This window comes from Garra rufa, chromosome 11 (genome assembly GCF_049309525.1).
Source record: "Garra rufa chromosome 11, GarRuf1.0, whole genome shotgun sequence".
NCBI classification, from domain to species: domain Eukaryota; kingdom Metazoa; phylum Chordata; class Actinopteri; order Cypriniformes; family Cyprinidae; genus Garra; species Garra rufa.
In genome coordinates, this window is record NC_133371.1 from 8,105,987 (window position 1) to 8,124,619 (window position 18,633).

General features: G+C 36.5%; 1 protein-coding gene across 1 annotated transcript in view; it reads left to right on the top strand.

The window, feature by feature from the left end:
- LOC141346199 (spondin-1-like) overlaps positions 1-14,835 on the top strand; it is a 42,805-nt gene extending 27,970 nt beyond the window's left edge. Inside the window, exons 4-7 of the mRNA XM_073851106.1 lie at positions 5,365-5,438; positions 5,884-6,006; positions 14,031-14,179; positions 14,737-14,835. Coding sequence (XP_073707207.1) covers positions 5,365-5,438; positions 5,884-6,006; positions 14,031-14,179; positions 14,737-14,835 — 445 coding nt within the window. The remainder of the gene's footprint in view (positions 1-5,364; positions 5,439-5,883; positions 6,007-14,030; positions 14,180-14,736) is intronic.
- Positions 14,836-18,633: the final 3,798 nt, after the last annotated feature.

The following is an 18,633-nucleotide window of genomic DNA, read 5'->3' on the forward strand; positions in this document are numbered from 1 at the left end:
GCTGTCATGCTCTATTTTGTCAAATTCAGTCTCAGTAAGCTCTCTGTGTCTTGTCGTTGTTTGTTTTTCGTAGTTCAATTTTCATCATTTGATTCGTCCGAATCTATCCACTGTTCAAACGTTTTGTTTTTACCGTACATGTTAAAATTAATGTCGAAATTTTCCATTGTGCGGAGGGATTTTAAACATACAAGTAGTACCGGCTATGCGTTATTACTTTGGAGCGGTTATTATTTGAAAAGAACGAACCTGCAAATGTCTCAACTGACCAATCAGAATCAAGCATTCCAGAGAGCCGTGTAATAAAGACTGGCAATCAATGTTTAATGTTCAGAAGTTATTATTTCAAGGCATGTAAAGTATTTTGGCTGGTTTATGTGTGTGGTGTTCTATGAGAGCTGTGTGTGGAGGAGTTGAGTGTTCTTCTGAATGTCTAAATGTGTTTCATCTATTTGTCCACATTGTTTTGAACTACTGTACAGCTGTGTGTTGCGATCAGGGCCGTTCCAAGCATTGTTGCGATGTGTTCATTGTCAAACTCCAAAATTAGATTATTTTTATAAAAAAAAAAACGTCATTACTTTATTTGAAAAAGTTAACACATGTATTTTACTGACAAAATATTTTAGTTTGTTGTGTATATTATTTTCATTCGATCAGATAACATTTTAAGCTGTCATATGGTCGTGTTACAACGTGCCCCTCAGATGTTACAATGAACCCCACCTACGGGGCATGTTGTCACGTTTCACTTCCTTTCTTTTGAGGTAAATAACGAAAAACGTATACACTGTAAATATGAAACAAAGCGATATATTTGTACTAGACAAGTGTGAAAATAATGTGGATAAAAATTGTTCTCTGAACCCCACATGGATTTACATAAAACGCGAAATTCAAAAAGTGTTAAGTTGTGCCCCGCTCTCCCCTACGCTAATGCGGTAATTCAGAATCCAAGTCAAGCCTCCTGCTTGAGCCTTCTGATCCATCTGAAGTGGTATTTTGTGCTATGGATACTGTATCAGCTATGTTAACTGCAACGGAGGTGATCTAGTTTTGTTGTGTTGCATTGTATTACTCGCAGCATAAACACAGTGCCACATGCACTATGTAGGGGGCTTCTGTCCTACAGAGTTTAGCTTCATCCCTAATAAAACACACCTGCCTATGACTTATTTAATAGCTGTAAGGAAAGTTAGATCTCACACTAAGAATATCATATGATGTCTTACTCCATCTTATTTGTCTCTGAGCTTTTCTAATTCTTAAGTAGGCTACACATTGCGTTCAAATGATGTGTTATATTTTACATTTCCTCGGGTTTGAACAGAGCTAGGAAAAAAGGGTTTTGGATATAATGCTACTTTGGCTTGGAATAAATTATGAAGCATTTTAAAGCTGACCGTGCTTTCATCCTTATAGAAGTTTAAGCTACTTTTAACAAACTGTGTGTTTTATCCTCTGGCAAACTGTTGTTGTGATTTTTGATTTGTGTTTTGATGTAAATTTGTTTATTTTATGTTATTTGTTGCTGCTTTCTTGGCCAGGTCACTCTTGTAAAAGAGTTTTTATTTTCAGCCATCAGCAACTTTCATCTCTCACTGGATAATGAGAGGTCCAGTGAGTGAAAACTACCGGTTCATAAATATTCCTTGTCATTTGGATAAGGACCACTTGGACTGGCCTCAGCTCTCAGGACAATAATGCCAGGCCTTTTCCTCAAATAGGAGCTTCAGTGTGAGGAGGAAGGACTTTTTGTTTACTCTGAGATTTTTCTAGGCTGTATAAAGACCTCCATGGCTGCCACAAGTTTCTGAGATGGCATCATGTAAACAGGCTTCACCAACTCTTTTGGATCCCAGAGCTTAAGTCCATGATCACTTATCCGGTTTTAATTACAACTGCCTGACCAAAGTGTCTGTCTTTCTTTCTTGTTTACATCCCCTGTATTCTTGGACTTGCAACCCAGGTTAATCAAAAAACATTTAATTGATTCATTCATTCATTCAGTGTCAATTTCAATCCTCTGTTTATCCTGCTAAAAATACCAGATTCTACCAGATTCTTCTGGTTTGGTGAAGGTTCAGCTTCTGGGCCAGAATAACTATCCTGTTCACCAGCAATACTCCGATCAGCCAAAATTGTCTTTCAGGTGAAGCAAACTTACAGCTGATCAATTAAAATGCCTTATCCCCATGTTCAGGCCCACATTTATGTTGTATATAAAAACAGATGTCAGAACAGTGTTACTGTATAATGATCTGCCTGCTAATAAGGAAACTGGTGTTCCAGTTAGAACTGTAGCCTTTTGCTTTTTAGTTCCAGCAGAAACACATGCATATGAATGTGATATGCAGGGCGCAGCTCACCTTAGTGATGTGCTGCCATTCATCTGGCACACGCCTCTTTTTTGGGATTACAATCACCCCATGGGGGTTTATGATTGCTGCCTTTTCAAAGTGCTGATTTGCAAGTTACACTCTTCTCCATTTCCCTCTTAACTGGGGAATGTCAGAATGGCGTCGCTGCCATGGCATTAGATGTGTGCCAGAATATGGAGTTATGGTGGAGGGTGTGCTGTTAGCAGTGGGAGAACAAACAGACTGAAAATATATTGTCATCATCTAGGATGAACAAAGCGGTAGTTGTCTTGCTTACAGAGGAGCAACTTGTTGAGCTACTTATCTAGAGTGGCGTTGTGATTAATGGGAGTTTTTGTCCAGTTCTTCCTTTCCTTTAGCGTTTGTGTTAACGCCTAAGGTAAATATTTAGAATGTGCCGCCGTTCATCCCTGATGAATTTATTGAGAGAGAACTCTGTTTGGAAGAATCGTGAGCCCAATATCACTGGGTTGTAAAAGTTCGGGACTATAACATGTGATGTCGTTTCGACAAGTTTTCATGTTTTTAAAAGAGCCAACGCTGGTTATATGTGACACTGGACCACAAAACCAGTCTCTTTTGATTTTTATTTTATGCCAAAAATCATATCATGTTCCATGAATTTATTTTGTAAATTACCTACAGTAAATATATAAAAAAAACTTGATTTTAAAGAACATCATTTGGACATCATTTGGTGATTTTCTCAATATTTTGATTTTTGTGCACCCTCAGATTCCAGATTTTTGAATAGTTGTATCTCAACCAAATGTTGTCCTATCCTAACAAACCAAACATCAATTGAAAGCTTATTCAGCTGATGTATAACTCTCAATTTTGATAAATTGACACTTATGACTGGTTTTGTGGTCCATGGTCATGGATGAAGGTAAGTTGTATGTGAGTTATGCTTCTACTGCTGGGTTGAAGTGTTTTGAATGCGGTGACATTGGTCACAAACAGTTTGCTTGTCCTCATAAAGTTCAAGCGAACATGAATGAGGAGGAGGATAATGTGGATAGAGTAGTACATGATGTAAATGAGCCGGCTGGAGAGAATATTCAAATGGAACGAATGAAAATGGTAATTGAAAAGGCTATAGCTGAAGTACACAAGAATGATAAAGAAGGAATTGAGGTTGAGGAAAATGTGGTCCAAGGTGAAAGTCAGTCTGTAGTTGTACAAGATGTTATGGATGAGAATGTTTTGAGTTCTGAGATTGCAAGTACTACTGGAGTTAGGATGCTCAATCAGAAAATGGAAAGTACTGTGGATGAAAATAAAGTAGGCATGAGGGTTGAGGAAACATTCTGTCGAATGTCAGGTTTTTCTGAAACAGGGTCTCAAATGGAAGATGGTAATCTTTATTCTCTACAAGAGATAAATTATTTCCTGGATGAGACATTTGAAAGAACAGTAGAAATAAGTGGGGTTTTTTTCAGATACTGAAAAATTTGTGAAATCGGTCAAATTGTAACATACTGTTGTATTGGATGAATTGACTGGATCTGTAATTAATATTTTAAGGTTGATAGGAACAATGAAGAACCTCACTTTCAATCAGGTGTACTCACTAAACTGATTCAAGAACATGATTTAAGTGATGTCTGGAGAAAAAGCAATGAAGGGATAAAACAAAATATGTGGATTAAAACAAGTAAAAATTAAGTTAGATTAGATTTTAAGTCTTTTAACAATAGAGTGATGGATGCTGCTATTCCTAGTGTTTTCTCGTACATCATATGATAACTAATCACAATCATAAATAAAAAGAACTTCTAGATTGCAGCATTATTGGCATTTTAATAAATAAGAAGTAATTCTGTGAGTGTTTTTCTCATCTTTGGGAGCAATGGAGGTTACAGAAAAATAATTACGAAACAAAGTCAATAGTGGGAGGTTGGAAAGGTGCACAATACATTTTTTGTCAAAGTTATGAGTCTCAGGTATTACTTTAAGTTACAATGCAAAAATTGCCATGTGAAATAGGAGACATAGAAAGGTTGATGTTGGATAATGAAGAAGGGATTAACATAAGTTATGTATTAAGTGAGAAGAACTTAGAATTGAAACATCTGTTACAGGACCAAGTTAAAAATGCTTAAATAAGGTCACGGTTTTGTTCTATTAGAGATATGGATGCTCCCATTGCTTGTTTTTTAAAACTGGAGAGAAATGTGAAGCAACATAATTCTATGCCTTGCTACTAGTTTTTTGGACAAAATACACTCTTTTTTGCTGGGGCATCATAAAGAAGTTATACAAAGAGAAGATCTGAATGAACAGACTGATATTTCACCTTAAAAACTGCTAATTTCTTCAACCTGTGACACCAGTGTGTCAGAAGACCATCCTGTAGAGGACTCTGAAACAATCGATGAAATGTCTTAAAAGGATTTATAAAACCTATGTGTTAAGACTGTTAACAAAAAGGCACTGAAGGAGCAGCAGCCATTGAAGTGGAAAAGGTGGTTTGGGCCAAACTTCCCCTTGAGAGATCAGTGGAGGTCCCTTGTATAAATTTCCACTAGAGAATGGTTCTGGAGATTTGCAGTGGAGACTTATTCACAGAGCAATAGCTACACACAGTAGTAAATTTGTGGCTCACCTTAGTCCAGCAGTAAGAGGGGAGTGTGAGTTTTGTGGTGAAGAATAGACTGTGGAACACTTGCTTTTGAATTAGAGGAGCTATTTAAAGTTTTGGTTGACTTGTTTAGATGTTTTGGTGGAACTTCTTCAGAATGTATTTTTATAGGGTGTGTTAAGTATAAAATGTCAAAAAAGACAATATTTTTGTCTCTTAAATTATGTTATAGGTACAACAAAATTGACAATCTGGAAGACCAGAAAGAATAAACTACTGGGTACAGGTGGAGTGGACCCACTAAAGAAGTTGAAGGATTTAATTGCAAATAGATTGAAAATTGAAAAAATACTCTGATTCTCTTCATTTTCTCATGCTCTCATTTCTCTATCTTCACAGAGCTAGTATTGTTCAGAGGAAGATCATCTCATTCCAGGATGAGGGCTCGCTCACGAAGCGGATGTGTGAGAAAGGTGAGTTTTTCATCATTCCCATCTAGAGGGTTTGGCACATTACAGACAGACTTCTATGAGATGTTATTTCGGTGTGTGGTGCTTTTTCTTCTTTCTGTCTTTCTCTTTCCCAACTTGGCTCCCCATGTACCTGTTCTTGTCTGAGCTTTGGGTGTTCCCCATGCATGATTGTTTGAGCAATCAATTTGGCATTAAAAAAACAAAAAACAAAAAACGTACCAGCATGAGTTGAGGGCCAAGGAGTTTATCTCAAGTTTCTAGCAAAGATGTCCTTTTTTTTGAGGAGATACCATCTTGCATGTGTTAACACTTTACATGCTTGACACTGTATGATGTATTGAATCGTCAAAGGTTATGTGTTTGCGAAAGTGTGTTTTATTGAAACTCTAGTCCAGTTTAGATATAGATATTTGTAATAATCCAGCCGTCCTCCCTTGTCCTTTAGAATCACTGTATGGAGAGAGCACAGACAAACCCCTGCTGGACTGCTGTGCCTGTGGAACTGCCAAATACAGAGTCACCTTCTATGGAAACTGGTCAGAGAAACTGCACCCAAAAGACTACCCAAGTAAGACAGCATGTCCTCAATGACATGTGAAGTGTGTAATTTTTTCAGTGTTCCCAGTATCCCAGTTTACCGTGCAGAGACAGTGAGAAGTAAGTCATTGAAACTTTGGTGCAAAACATGAAAGATGCATCAAATCATGGGGGTTGCTGAGGTTTTATTTAAATGTGTATTTTACATTTTTTCCCATGTTTTATTTGTGACTTACAAGTAATTTATAGAGTTAGGCTGATAGACGATGCCATCGTCCATTACCAATGGCTGATATATATTTCAGTGGTTCCTCTCGCAGTTATATCATTGGATAATTATACTGTATATAAATTGTGGGCGTCATGGAGCCACTGTTCTGCCCTCCAAAGGCAAAGCGCAGTAACTGCACATTTGGTCAAAATTGAGTTAAGGCTTAAAATGGACTTTGTGACAACTGTTTTGTCTTGTGGCAAAGTCTCCTGGTTCAATTTTGTCCCGTTTCAGAGGAGCGAGAGCGTCAACATAACTGACTAGCTGTTGTAAAAACTTTAAAGACATTTTCTCAGTTTCAGTGTTGGCGTAGTTACTGCACTTTGCCTTTGGAGGGCAGTATTAATGTGTGAGGCATTGAAATTGCTTTTGAATGCTTGATTGCATTTTACTTTCACATTCGAGATTTGCAATTGCACGTGCTCTGTGTAAACTACAGTGGCAGTACTTACCACACATTTTACAAGATTAGATGCTGTACTCAGCATCTGTAAATCATTCGCCATTGTCCTCAGTCATCTCTCCCAGCTCTGTTTATGTGGTAAGTGAAATTATATGTACTGTAATGTAACAGGCTACCGCTAGCAATTTTCCAATGCCAATTTGGTAGACATAGCCCAACCCTAGTAATTTATCTATTCACAATTTTGTTGAAAAGGGCTACACTCTAGGCACATCTGGTGGAGCAAGTGTTCTTAAACAGAGCAGTAGGGCTGTAATGGTATCAATATTGTGGTAGTGCCATAGCAAAACTGTCTTGATATCATCATGGTCACATGACGATATGAAACAATAGGTCTTCCGGGCAAAAGTAAATACATTTAAACTTCTAATTTTAACATAAAAGGTTGTGTTGTGTTGTGTTGTGTTGTTTGAGTTTTGGGCCATTACAGTTTGGCACAGTATCTGTCAAACAAATTAATACCAAAAGCACACTATGGCTTAATCAAGTCTGTTTTTGCTGCACAAAGAGCACACTTCGTTCAACTCATGATTCAGATTTTGTTTCTGACATAAGTTTTCTTAGTTAAGAACATGGTTTAGAGATAGAGATAGAATAAATTAGCTTTAAAATGTACAAAAGTTTCATTTTTTCCAAATCTTATTTGTCTTTATTATATCACAATAAATGTTATATAATGGACTTCATATTGCATATATTATTATTATTGCATTGTGAATTTTTGATATCATTACATCCCTACAGAGCAGCCTTAAATTCAAACACATTGAAACATATTGAGTGCACAAACACCAGTGATGCCTACTGTACCACAGAGAGACACTCACATAGCATTCCAGTAAAATGACATTACATGTTCCAAATGCTGACTTCACCCTTGCCTAGAATAGTCTATACATGTATTTTGTTGTGTCTTGTATAGAATATGGGCTTCATAGAAAGAAATACCATAACATAGATCACCCTTTCTTTTTACATTTGCATTGTTTTTCTCATTGCCACTACTTTGTTCAGTGCAATCCAGTGTCCAGTGGTGATTCTAGTCGCTTAAGCTTTAGTTTAAAAGTGGTGCAAAGGGGGATATGAATGTTTTTAAGATGAACAATCACACAGTCATGCTGATCATTAAGCAACTACTCAGAACACCCTAGTATAGGGTGACCATACGTCCTCTTTTACCCGGACATGTCCTCCTTTTTGGCTATAAAATTATGTCCGGGGGGATTTTGTAAAATATCATAAAATGTCCGGGTTTCTTTTACCTCATTTCACTGACCGTTATTAATTCAACACTTTAAATGCAGCCACTGCCCACTGGCATTATTCTGAGGTACCTGTCTGATGACGCGAAAGATCCAGTTGTCAAAACAAAACAAACGAGGAGCTGCGCTGAAAGTGCTGTGTGTCACTAACATGCCGAAACTTAAATGTAGTTTCACAGACGAATTGCAAAAAAAATACCCGATGTTCATTCGTGGTCGTGATAAATGCAAGTACTGCTCACTGGGAAGCATTGTGCACCATCTGCACCTATGCTGCCCTCCAAAGGCAAAGTGCAGTAACTACACCAACACTGAAACAGAGAAAAATGCCTTTAAAGTTTTTAGGCCAGCTAGTCAAACATGTTGACACTCTTGTTTCTCGGAAACATTCTCGTTTCTTTGGGACAAAATTGACCAGGAGACTTTGCCACAAGACAAAACAGTTTTCATAAAGTCCATTTTAAGCCTCAATTTTGACCAAATGCGTAGTTACTGCACTTTGCCTTTGGAGGGCAGTATGTGTCTGTTGCCAATAAAGGAGGGAGGGGATGGGGGTGTTGCATCCTGGGGAGGTTGTCCTCTTTTTGGATTCTCAGAATATGGGTCACCCTACCCTAGTAACCACATAACATTTTGGTAAAAACACTCAGAACATCTTAGCAAATGCCCCTAGAAAGCACCCTAGCATCATGACCACCGTAGTAAGCAGCAATAGTAGTTTAAAATATCTTTAGGCTCCGTCTACTTTACGCTCACAATATATCAATAGGAGTGTTGTACATTTTTACGACAAACATTAGTCTGGATGTGAAATATGCAATAATTTCCTCATGGTGTTCTCTTAGCACCTGTCCTCTTTTCTTGTCTTCTGTGGTCGGTGTGGATAACCTTGAGAGTGTCTCATTGGGAGTAAATTAAGCCTGGGGATTAGAATCACTCTCCACTTGAGCTTCTGCAGCTCAGATCAATACTCTGATTAGAATGTACTCTGGCAGCTAGATGAACCTGATAAAGACACTGTGCTGCTCTAATTTATGGGCTTAGGAAACAGTGAAAGACATACGGGTAAACAGACAAACGCACTTGTACAGTAGATAAACACATGGGGTTTATGATTATTACGTTTGCATAATGCATTTCCATGTGCTAGTGTAATTACACACATATCCTAAAACGTCTGTGTGAAAGAAAACACACAAACATGATGCTGTGGACATCTGGAATATTTGCTGTCATTATCATTTTGATGTATTTGCATAAATTACTTGATAAAGCAGCTTTAATTGATCAAAGCTGAAAGCACATTTTAATTTATTCCCATGCTACTTTCATTAAATGATTGAGGCACATAAATCAGCTAGATTCTTGAAAAAATGGCAATAGTGCTAATGGTGAAGTTATCTGTGAGGGTTCAGTTAACTTCTTTGTAAAGCAGCAGTAATAATTTAGAAAGACGCAAATGATGGTGGTAATATCACACTGTTTTTGTAAATAAAGTACTTTTTTAATATACACATCATTTGAATAAAGCATGTTTGCACAGAACAGAAACACAGTGATTAGAATGCAAGTAGTTAGTGAATGAGACACAGTTTTATGGTCTCATGATATGGATCAATTGGACACTTCAACTATTACCTATTAACTGTGACTTTTAACTCCCAGTTTACTGCTAATGAATAGTTAGTACATTAGTTGTTTTTACTACTAGCTATGCTAGTAAAGCATAAACAAACTAATTATGAACTGAGAGTGTGTGAACATAACTGTTTAATTTGCCCCACTGTCAAATATTCTTGTGGGAATCACTAATCATTGGTGTATTGTAATGTCTTTACAGATTCAACCGGGATTTGAGAAAGTATTACACTTATCAACTTCAGAACGCTTCATTTCAGAGCATCTTGTCAGCCCAGTAGATCAAGGACATTTTTTCCCCCCAGGAAAATAAATATACATATTTTTGAAGCAGATAAAGAGGAGAAACAGAGAGATAGCGTGTTTGGCAGGACATATGAAAATAAGCATTGGAACATCAGAGTGCATCAGTGAGATTTGATACAGGTCTGACGGATTGAGCGGATTAGCGGCACAGAGAGGATGTGCTAAACAGTTCTTCACAGAGCTGGTGCGAACACTCTGTCATGCCTGTGGAATAGCTTAAATTGGTGAGGAGAAATTAGATTGAGGGCTTTAAAGGCCCAGACTGGGAGATCTGGAACTTAATACCTCAGGGTAGAGATTTTCCTACAAGGTGACTTTATTGTTAGAGCAGGACATTATAAAGTTGAAAAAAAAAAAAAAGTATGAAGAAATGTTGCAACTTTTTTTAAAGATAGGTTGCCATTTGTGAAACTCTTTTTTAGTGGTTCAGAGAAGAACTCTTTGTCAGTTCTCCTGTGTAATGTCGCTCCATAATATAATATAGTACATTTCTGTAAAGTGCAGAATTTGTTTGTGGTAAGGTTGAACTTGCCATTGAAGGGCTGGGCTAAGGGGACAAATCGAGGACACACGCTCCAAAAAAGCCCTGGATGGAGCTATTTCAGTGTTTTTTGGCCGGCCCCTGCGGGAGAACCCCATTTTGTGGGAGGTGGAAACCATTTATATGACATTTGTGGAAGGCATCATGCAGTAGTTAGACAAAGATCCTCTAAAGCTTCATACTGCTCCAGCACAATGGAGGGATGTTTACTCTTTGTCAGAAAAGCAGGGTTATTCTTTTCATGATTGTAGGTTATGAAAAACTCAAGATTTTAACTTGTATGATTATTGTGGCACAGCGATTTAGAGACTCAATTTGTTTGCATTTTTGTTTAGGCAATTCAAGTTTTATTCCAGCTTACATTATTAACAGATTTCATGCAACCTTTTCCTCCCTTCATGTTCTGCCAGTAATGTTTTGTTTAATTAATGTTTAACATTTTGGGTAATTGGATTAATCTGTATAGCACATAGCACATCTATTTCATTACCTTATTTTTCTATACAGTGCCTTGCAAAAGTATTCATTTTTTTCACATTTTCTTTTGTTGCAGCATTATGTTAAACTGCTTTAAATGAGTTTTTCCCTACATCGATTTACACTCCATACACCATAATAATGACAAAGTAAAAACCAGATTTGCAAATTTGACAAATGTTTTAAAAATCAAACACTGAAATAAGTAGATTGCATAAGTATTCATACCCTTAACTCAGTCCATAGTTGAAGCAGCTTTACAGCCTCAAGTGTTTTTGGGTCTGATGTGAGCATCTTTGCACATCTGCATTTGGCAATTATCTGCCATTCTTTGCCTCACCTTTTCACCTCTCCATCTCTGTCAGCTTGGACATTTTCTAGAGTCCTAGTTGTTCCAGTCGTCTTCCATTATGGAGAATGCTTCTGTCAACCTTCAATGCAGCAGATTTGTTTCTGAACTCTTCTCTAGATCATCGCCTTAACGCAAGTCTGTCACTGAGCTCTACAGGCAGTTATCTTGACCACAGGACTTGATTTTTGCTCTGATATGCATTTTCAGCTGTTAGACTTTTTCTGAGAGGTGTGTGTCTTTCTAAATCAGACTCATTCAAATGAATTCGCCACAGTTTAACTCCACTCCAAGTGTAGGAACATCTAGAAGCAATATGAATGCTCCTGAGATACATTTCCAGTGTCCCAGAAAAGGGTATGAATACTTAGGCAACGGGATCTTTTCAGTTTTTTATTTCTAATAAATTTGCACAAATATTAAAAGCCTATTTTGTGCTTTGCCATTATGGAGTAGGGAGTGTAGACTGATGTGGGGAAAAAGTAATTTAAAGTAGTTTAACAAAGCAGCAACAAAACAAAATGTTAAAAAAATGAAGGGATATGAATAATTTTGCAAGGCACTGTAAGTACGTAATATAAAATTATACTAATATTACATTTGTGACCCTGGACCACAAAACCAGTCTTAAGTCGCTGGGGTATATTTGTAGCAATAGCCAAAAATACATTGTATGGGTCAAAATTATTGATTTTTCTTTTATGCCAAAAATCAATAGGAAATTAAGTAAAGATCATGTTACATGAAGATTTTTTGTAAAATTCCTACTATAAATATATCAAAATGTAATTTTTGATTAGTAATATGCATTGTTAAGAACTTAATTTGGACAACTTTAAAGGTGATTTTCTCAGTATTTAGATTTTTTTGCACCCTCAGATTCCAGATTTTCAAATAGATGTATCTCGGCCAAATATTGTCCTATCCTAACAAACCACACATCAATAGAAGGCTTAATTAGTGAGCTTTCATATGATGTATATATCTCAGTTTTGTAAAATTTCACCTTATGACTGGTTTTGTGGTCCAGGGTCACATTTATGGAATATAGTAAAATTGACATAGTAGAGATTAATTAGGAGCACTCCCTCTGTGCCACATTTTGACTGATTCCTCCGCTGTGCCAGTGCTTGGCTTGTTGTATTAAGAGTTCACTGCAAATGAATGACGTGAACCCTGTCTCACGAGATTCATGGAGTGTTTTGTATATAAATAATTCATGTGGGGAAAATTTGAGATTAATATTTCTGTTGCTGCAAGTTCCTGAAACTGCAATATTTCTTTACAGTGTTTTTGACCTTTTTGACAGTTCTATTAGGAGCAATAGTAGAGGTAGGACAGGAAATGATGAGGAGAAGAGGAGAGAACCAGATGCAATGTTAAATTGAATCTCACCGTACACTGCATTGCTCAGGCGTGTGTTATTCTAACCAGGTGCTGCATTAGGAGAAGCTGAAACAGGATGCAAGAGTGTGGCATTTTTAAAAAATAAATTATTTTACCTGAACATCGGGTGCTTCACAATTACCTAGGGTGTAAATTAGTATACAGCGGACATGAATTGGCACACCGACATCCTGTCTAGCAAAGTATTATTATGCTGCAATATAAGTATAGAATGTTTTTTTTTTTTCAAAACATCTGTCCTATATCCTGATGTGTATTGAATTGACTCAAACAATCTAAATTGTGCTACAGAATTTCTGTATGTGAGCATCAGTGCTCCCTGTTTTTTTTTTTACAGTGCATTGTGGGTCTTTTTGAATGTTTCACAGGGTTTGCTTAAAGTGTTTGAAGTACTTGAATTTGACTTTTTGAAATTGAAGTCCTGGAAAACCCTTGAAAATAGCTATTTTTCTGTGAAGGTACTTGAAAAGTACCAAAGTTGCCACAGTCATTGCAATTTCTATCAAATATGTGCTTATTTCACTGTTTATAAAACACACAATATGCTTAATTATTATATGCACTACTTTAGCAACAACGAGATGTAGTAAAACTAATAAAGAATAGCATTGACAGAAGCAATCGCTGTCCCCTCCCATGTATAAATTTTATGGCCCACCCAACTCAGAAACTTCGGTATCAGACTTGAGAAGCCATTCACATCCAATTTCCAAATAGGAAACCTGCATTTATGGTCATTCTGATAGCACCTGAAGACAGCATCAAATGCAGCCCCTTGTGAAAAAGTAGTACATACTTTTAAAGAGAGTACTTATTATGGGAAAAGAAGATATTTAAATGTAAAGTGAATGTAATTTATTTGTGCATCTTTGTGTTATTTCATAATAGTTAAACTGTACTTTCATACAGATTGACAACATTAAATATTAAATATATCTATTTATGTATTAAGAATATATTTAAATGTAATTGTGCATAACATACTATAAAACTAGATAAAAAAGTTAATCAAGACAAATGTTGAAGTTGGCATGAGAAAGCTGAACTAGAAAGTTTGAAAAGTTTGAGAAAAGTTAAGTCTGAGGGTTTTCAGTCTGAAATATTTACATTTAAAGTAGTTTAAAATGCTTAATGTTTGATAGATAGCTAGATAGATATATAGTATGTTTCTAGCATGACTAGCATGTTGCTCTTTTTTTATTTATATTATGATCTATTTGTATGCACTTCTTTTTCACTAAGAAACAACTGTGGTGCGAGATATAGATGCAAATTGTTTATTTACCGATTAATTATGTAATTTGATCATGAATCATTCTTAGAAATGATATACCTTCACAGGGAGAGCCAATCACTGGTCAGCCCTCATCGGAGCTTCCCATTCGAAGAACTATATCCTGTGGGAGTATGGAGGTTATGCCAGTGACGGGGTCAAACAGATCGCTGAGTTGGGATCACCAGTCAAGATGGAGGAGGAGATCCGTCAGAAGGTAAGGATGCGGAGTTATCATTTACCCAAACCACTCATTCATTCATTCAGTCACCGAATGCTTATCCTAAGTTTGAACTGTTTTGGGGAGTTTTTCTCTGCTCATTGCCTACAGTTCCTCTGTGAACGGATGTTTTCGCATTGTGCAGTATGTATTACAAGTATTATGAGATCTTAATGCTCACCAGTGTGTTCAAAATTCTGTCTGGATTGTTTTTCGAATCTAGGATTAATGTCTTTCCACAACTTTAATGTTCTCACGTGTTCTCAACTTGCAAACCTACAGCTGCAAACACATAATGCTTTAATCATAAGTGAAAGCAGGGTTGGGCATTATTCTCCTCGTCCTTGAAGAACTTCAATAAGAATAACAATAGGAATTAGAAGCCGAGTCTACGGAGGTGCGGTGATAAAGTAGAGCTGAAATGGATCGGGCTGATCATTACATTAGCTCTCCGCTGGAGCATCATAATTACCTGCTGTTGAGGCCGTTTTGTGAGGAGCATCGAGAAAAGTCCTTTGCAGTTGACAAGCTCGCTGCCTATTCTCTACGTTCAGCAGAGCGTGCGGATGCTCTTGGAGATTGGTGAAAGGCTCAGATGTTTGGATCCCGGCACGCACGATGCCTTTCCATTTGCAAGATCAGCTGAGAATTGACACGGAAAGGATAGAAGATAAGAGGATGAGGGGGATGATTGAACTTAGTTCTGTTTCAATAATCATGTCTCTCGCACTCCCATTTGTTATCTCTCTTACAATAGCGAAGGTACAACAGTATAACAGTTTGATTTTGTATAAATCTGTGCTAAGACTTAATCTTCACTCTTAGCGAGTGATGTGTTGCAACATCACCAGAGAGGATCTTTTCTCGATTAAAGAAATCTGGCTCCGTCACACTTGTTGCATTTAAAGTAGCTATTTTATTTATAATATAAATTATTAATACATGGTAAACCCTAATAAGTTACGATAACTCAAACAAAACTAAAATGATATCATAAGTTTTAAGTAAATAAACTTTTAAGACATAGTAGCTAAGATGTTGGTAGAACTTGAAATTTTAATTGGCTTTATATGGAAGCATTCTATCTGCACATTGTTTGCACAAATATTGAGTATTGCAACTCCAAGTATGTAGATAGACATTTAGGGGGTTTATTCTCCAAAAAAACTTTAATTTCATGTCCATTTCATGAGAAATTCGTTTGGAAATTGTGTATGGACTCTTGTTCTTGTTCGAAATTACCTTCCTATCTACTGATTTTTTTCCTTTCAGGAAGACAGTAAAGTCATGCTTGAGCTTTAGTTAAGCTGAAACTTGAAAGTTAAGTTGCTCAACACGAATGCAATGTTTAGGTATTATTATTGGTTTTATTACTATTATTTTGATTTATGCCTTATAGTTTTAGCCTTTAAGTAATGTGAAATTGATTTTTGTACTTTTATTAATAGTTTATTTTATTTATTTTGTATCTATGTTATTGTATTTTCAATAGAATTTGGCAATTAAATGCATTAAATGCGTTTCGTTTTCACGGTTATTAATGTGTGCAATTTCAGTAATAAAAGTGTTCATATTTCTAAAACAAATTAGTTATTTATTTTATGAGATCTCTCTTATTATCCAATGAACTGGTCAGCAGAATACTTGATTTACTAAAATAATCGATAGCTGCAGCCCTACACTAAATGAGCTGCACTAATTAAAGCAAAACACTACTTATCAAAATTATGGTCAGCCCCCTGAGTCTTAGTTCTTCTTCACTTTTTCCATTTTATTGTTGCTTTTGGCTCACTGGACGATTTGGCTGACTTTCTTGATATGCATTGTGGAAAGTTTGTACTAACAAATTCAGCTGGACTGAAATAAGTACAAGTACATTGTTCCTTTAGACTGATGAATTTCAGGATTCCAAATGGCGTTGGCTGATATGGTTTGATAATTAAGTCTTCAAGTGAGTGCACCAAAGATACTTCAACTCCTCTGAGCAAATGACAGAAACCCTGAAGGAAGTACTGTATCTCTGTGGCAGCTCTCCAACAGATCTGTTAGTTGAGCCATATCGCTGTGTGTTGCATTGGCTCTAGAGTATGCTGTAAGCAGGACTGTTTACAGTCGAGTGGGCTGATAATTATTCTCCCTGGGTTTTCACAGTTCTGATAGCAAACAAATCCAACTGGAGGGCAGAGAGGTGGACAGATCCATGTTGGGATATGAATCTTGGCTGAACGTGTTTGGCCGGCGACTGAAAAGTTGGTTCTTTCTGCCATTTGCACTTTTAAGTAGGTCACACTTTGAAAAATCACACTTTATAGTAACAGAAGGGTCTAAATGTTAGAGACACTACTGTAAATGGTGATTTAATATCTAAAAAAGAAATTCATTTTCAGTTGAACTTGTCAATCGAACCGAATGGTCATGTGTAAGGGTAAGTAACAGTTGAGTTTAGCTCAAAGGGAATTAAAATAATCTAAAGGAAAAGAAAGAAGTGTGTTGATCTTCATGTTTTTTTTGAGGAGCAGCTGGCGGGTAAGCCAGAAAGCCCAAAAGAGCGACAAATGCAAAACTTAAAGGCAAAAGTAGTGGCAAACAAGTTAAGAGTCCTAATGCAAAAAGCATAATTTGATGGTTTTTAAACTTAAGACTTGTCTTAGCTCGGGGTGTTGCCATGTTTCTTCTCCCAATACATAAATCAACATGCTATCTTATCAGTCACATGGTCTGAATTTTCCTGCTCTTGCAGAGTATAATTTGGACTTGATTTCTATAACAAGAATATAATACATTTTACAAAAAAATTGATAGAAACGTTTAAAGCATGAATATTCAAACACGCACATTCAGTACGTTTACATGGACAACAATATTCCGATTTTAACATGATTAGGACAAAACTCTAAGAATCTACTATGTAAACTCAGATTTTTGATTACCTTAATCTGGCTAAAGTCATACTCTTAGTAAACACAAATCGAATTAAGACCTGTGATGTATTCCTATTTTAGTTGCATTTTCCAAGTGCAGTATAGACATGTGCACACCTAACCACACAATTACCAATGTGTAAGACTTTTTGCCCCTTTTTGCAACATGATACACACATGGCAGTGGTGTTTGCAGGTATAGCATGACAAATACTTAACTGCACTTGAAGCTTTTTGTAAAATTAAAAATGAAACTGCCAAAACTGTATATGGCACCATAACAAAGACAAACTATATGTTGATACATGAAATTCTGAAGGGGACGTAATGACGTGTGCTATTAATCGATCTATGTACTAGGGCTGCCCTCTAATAAGGATTTTTCTGGTCAAATAGTAGTCATACATTTTAAGGCCTTTAAAGGCCTACATAGCCTAGCAAGCGCTCAAGCAAATGCATAAAGCTTACAGCACACCGCGGAAGTAATTATAATTAATGTGTCAGGGAAAAACTGTAAGTAGACTGTATTAACATTTAAAAAATTGAATGATAAACTAGTGCTTCCTTAGTTTTATCTTAAGAGATGAAGTCGGCAACAATAACTCGTCATCGTCAGCGGTAGCAATGCGCCTGAATGTGTTTCATATGGATTACATAATCTGAGAAATAGACATTTCACTCTCTATAGATATATATGTATTTTAATGTCTGTAAGGCAAATATATACACAAAGTTTCGTGCTCAAGTTCATAGAAAACGAGACGGCAGAAAACGCATCCTGTTTGCTTCCATTATTTTACAAAAGCGCAAGGTTTCGTTGTAAGTGTACACAAATAAACGTCTTTACAGTTTAAAAAGATGTTTTACTCTTACTTGTATGCCTAAAAATGTAGGCTATTTTTACAGCAAATGAGCGCACCGGCGCCTCCATCTGTCCTGCAGTAAGCGTGCATCTGTTCAGCTTTCACACTCCACACAGACACGGGAACAGCACACATTTCTCTAGGTTAACATTAGATTGATCAGCCATGTAAAGTTACTGCTTGCATAGGCCTATTTCAGATAATAAGCCATATCTGAGCTCGATGAATGATAGGCGAGTGTTGGATGTACTGTACTGCCGTTAACAATCTCTCCATCACTTATTCATTCATCACATCATTTATTTATTTATTCTGAGACTAAGAGACTAATAAAATTTTGGTCAACTATTGATTAGTCAACTATTAGGGGGCAGCTTTAGTATGCACTTTAACATGTAAAACAGGAATATGAAAGGAATATTTTAAAAGCAACTCATGTAAAGACCTTAATCATAATATTTTATTATTCAGAATAAGGTAAATAATTTGATTACTGATGTCCATGTAAACGTAAAATCACAGTAAACGTGACTATAACTATTTAGTAGTTATTCAAAATGACATACACAATGTGTGATTAGGACATGATAGATAGATGTGTGGGTTATGTATGTTTGAGTTATGCAATGGACTGATATTTGTCCTTTTGAGATAAGTTTGGTGCATC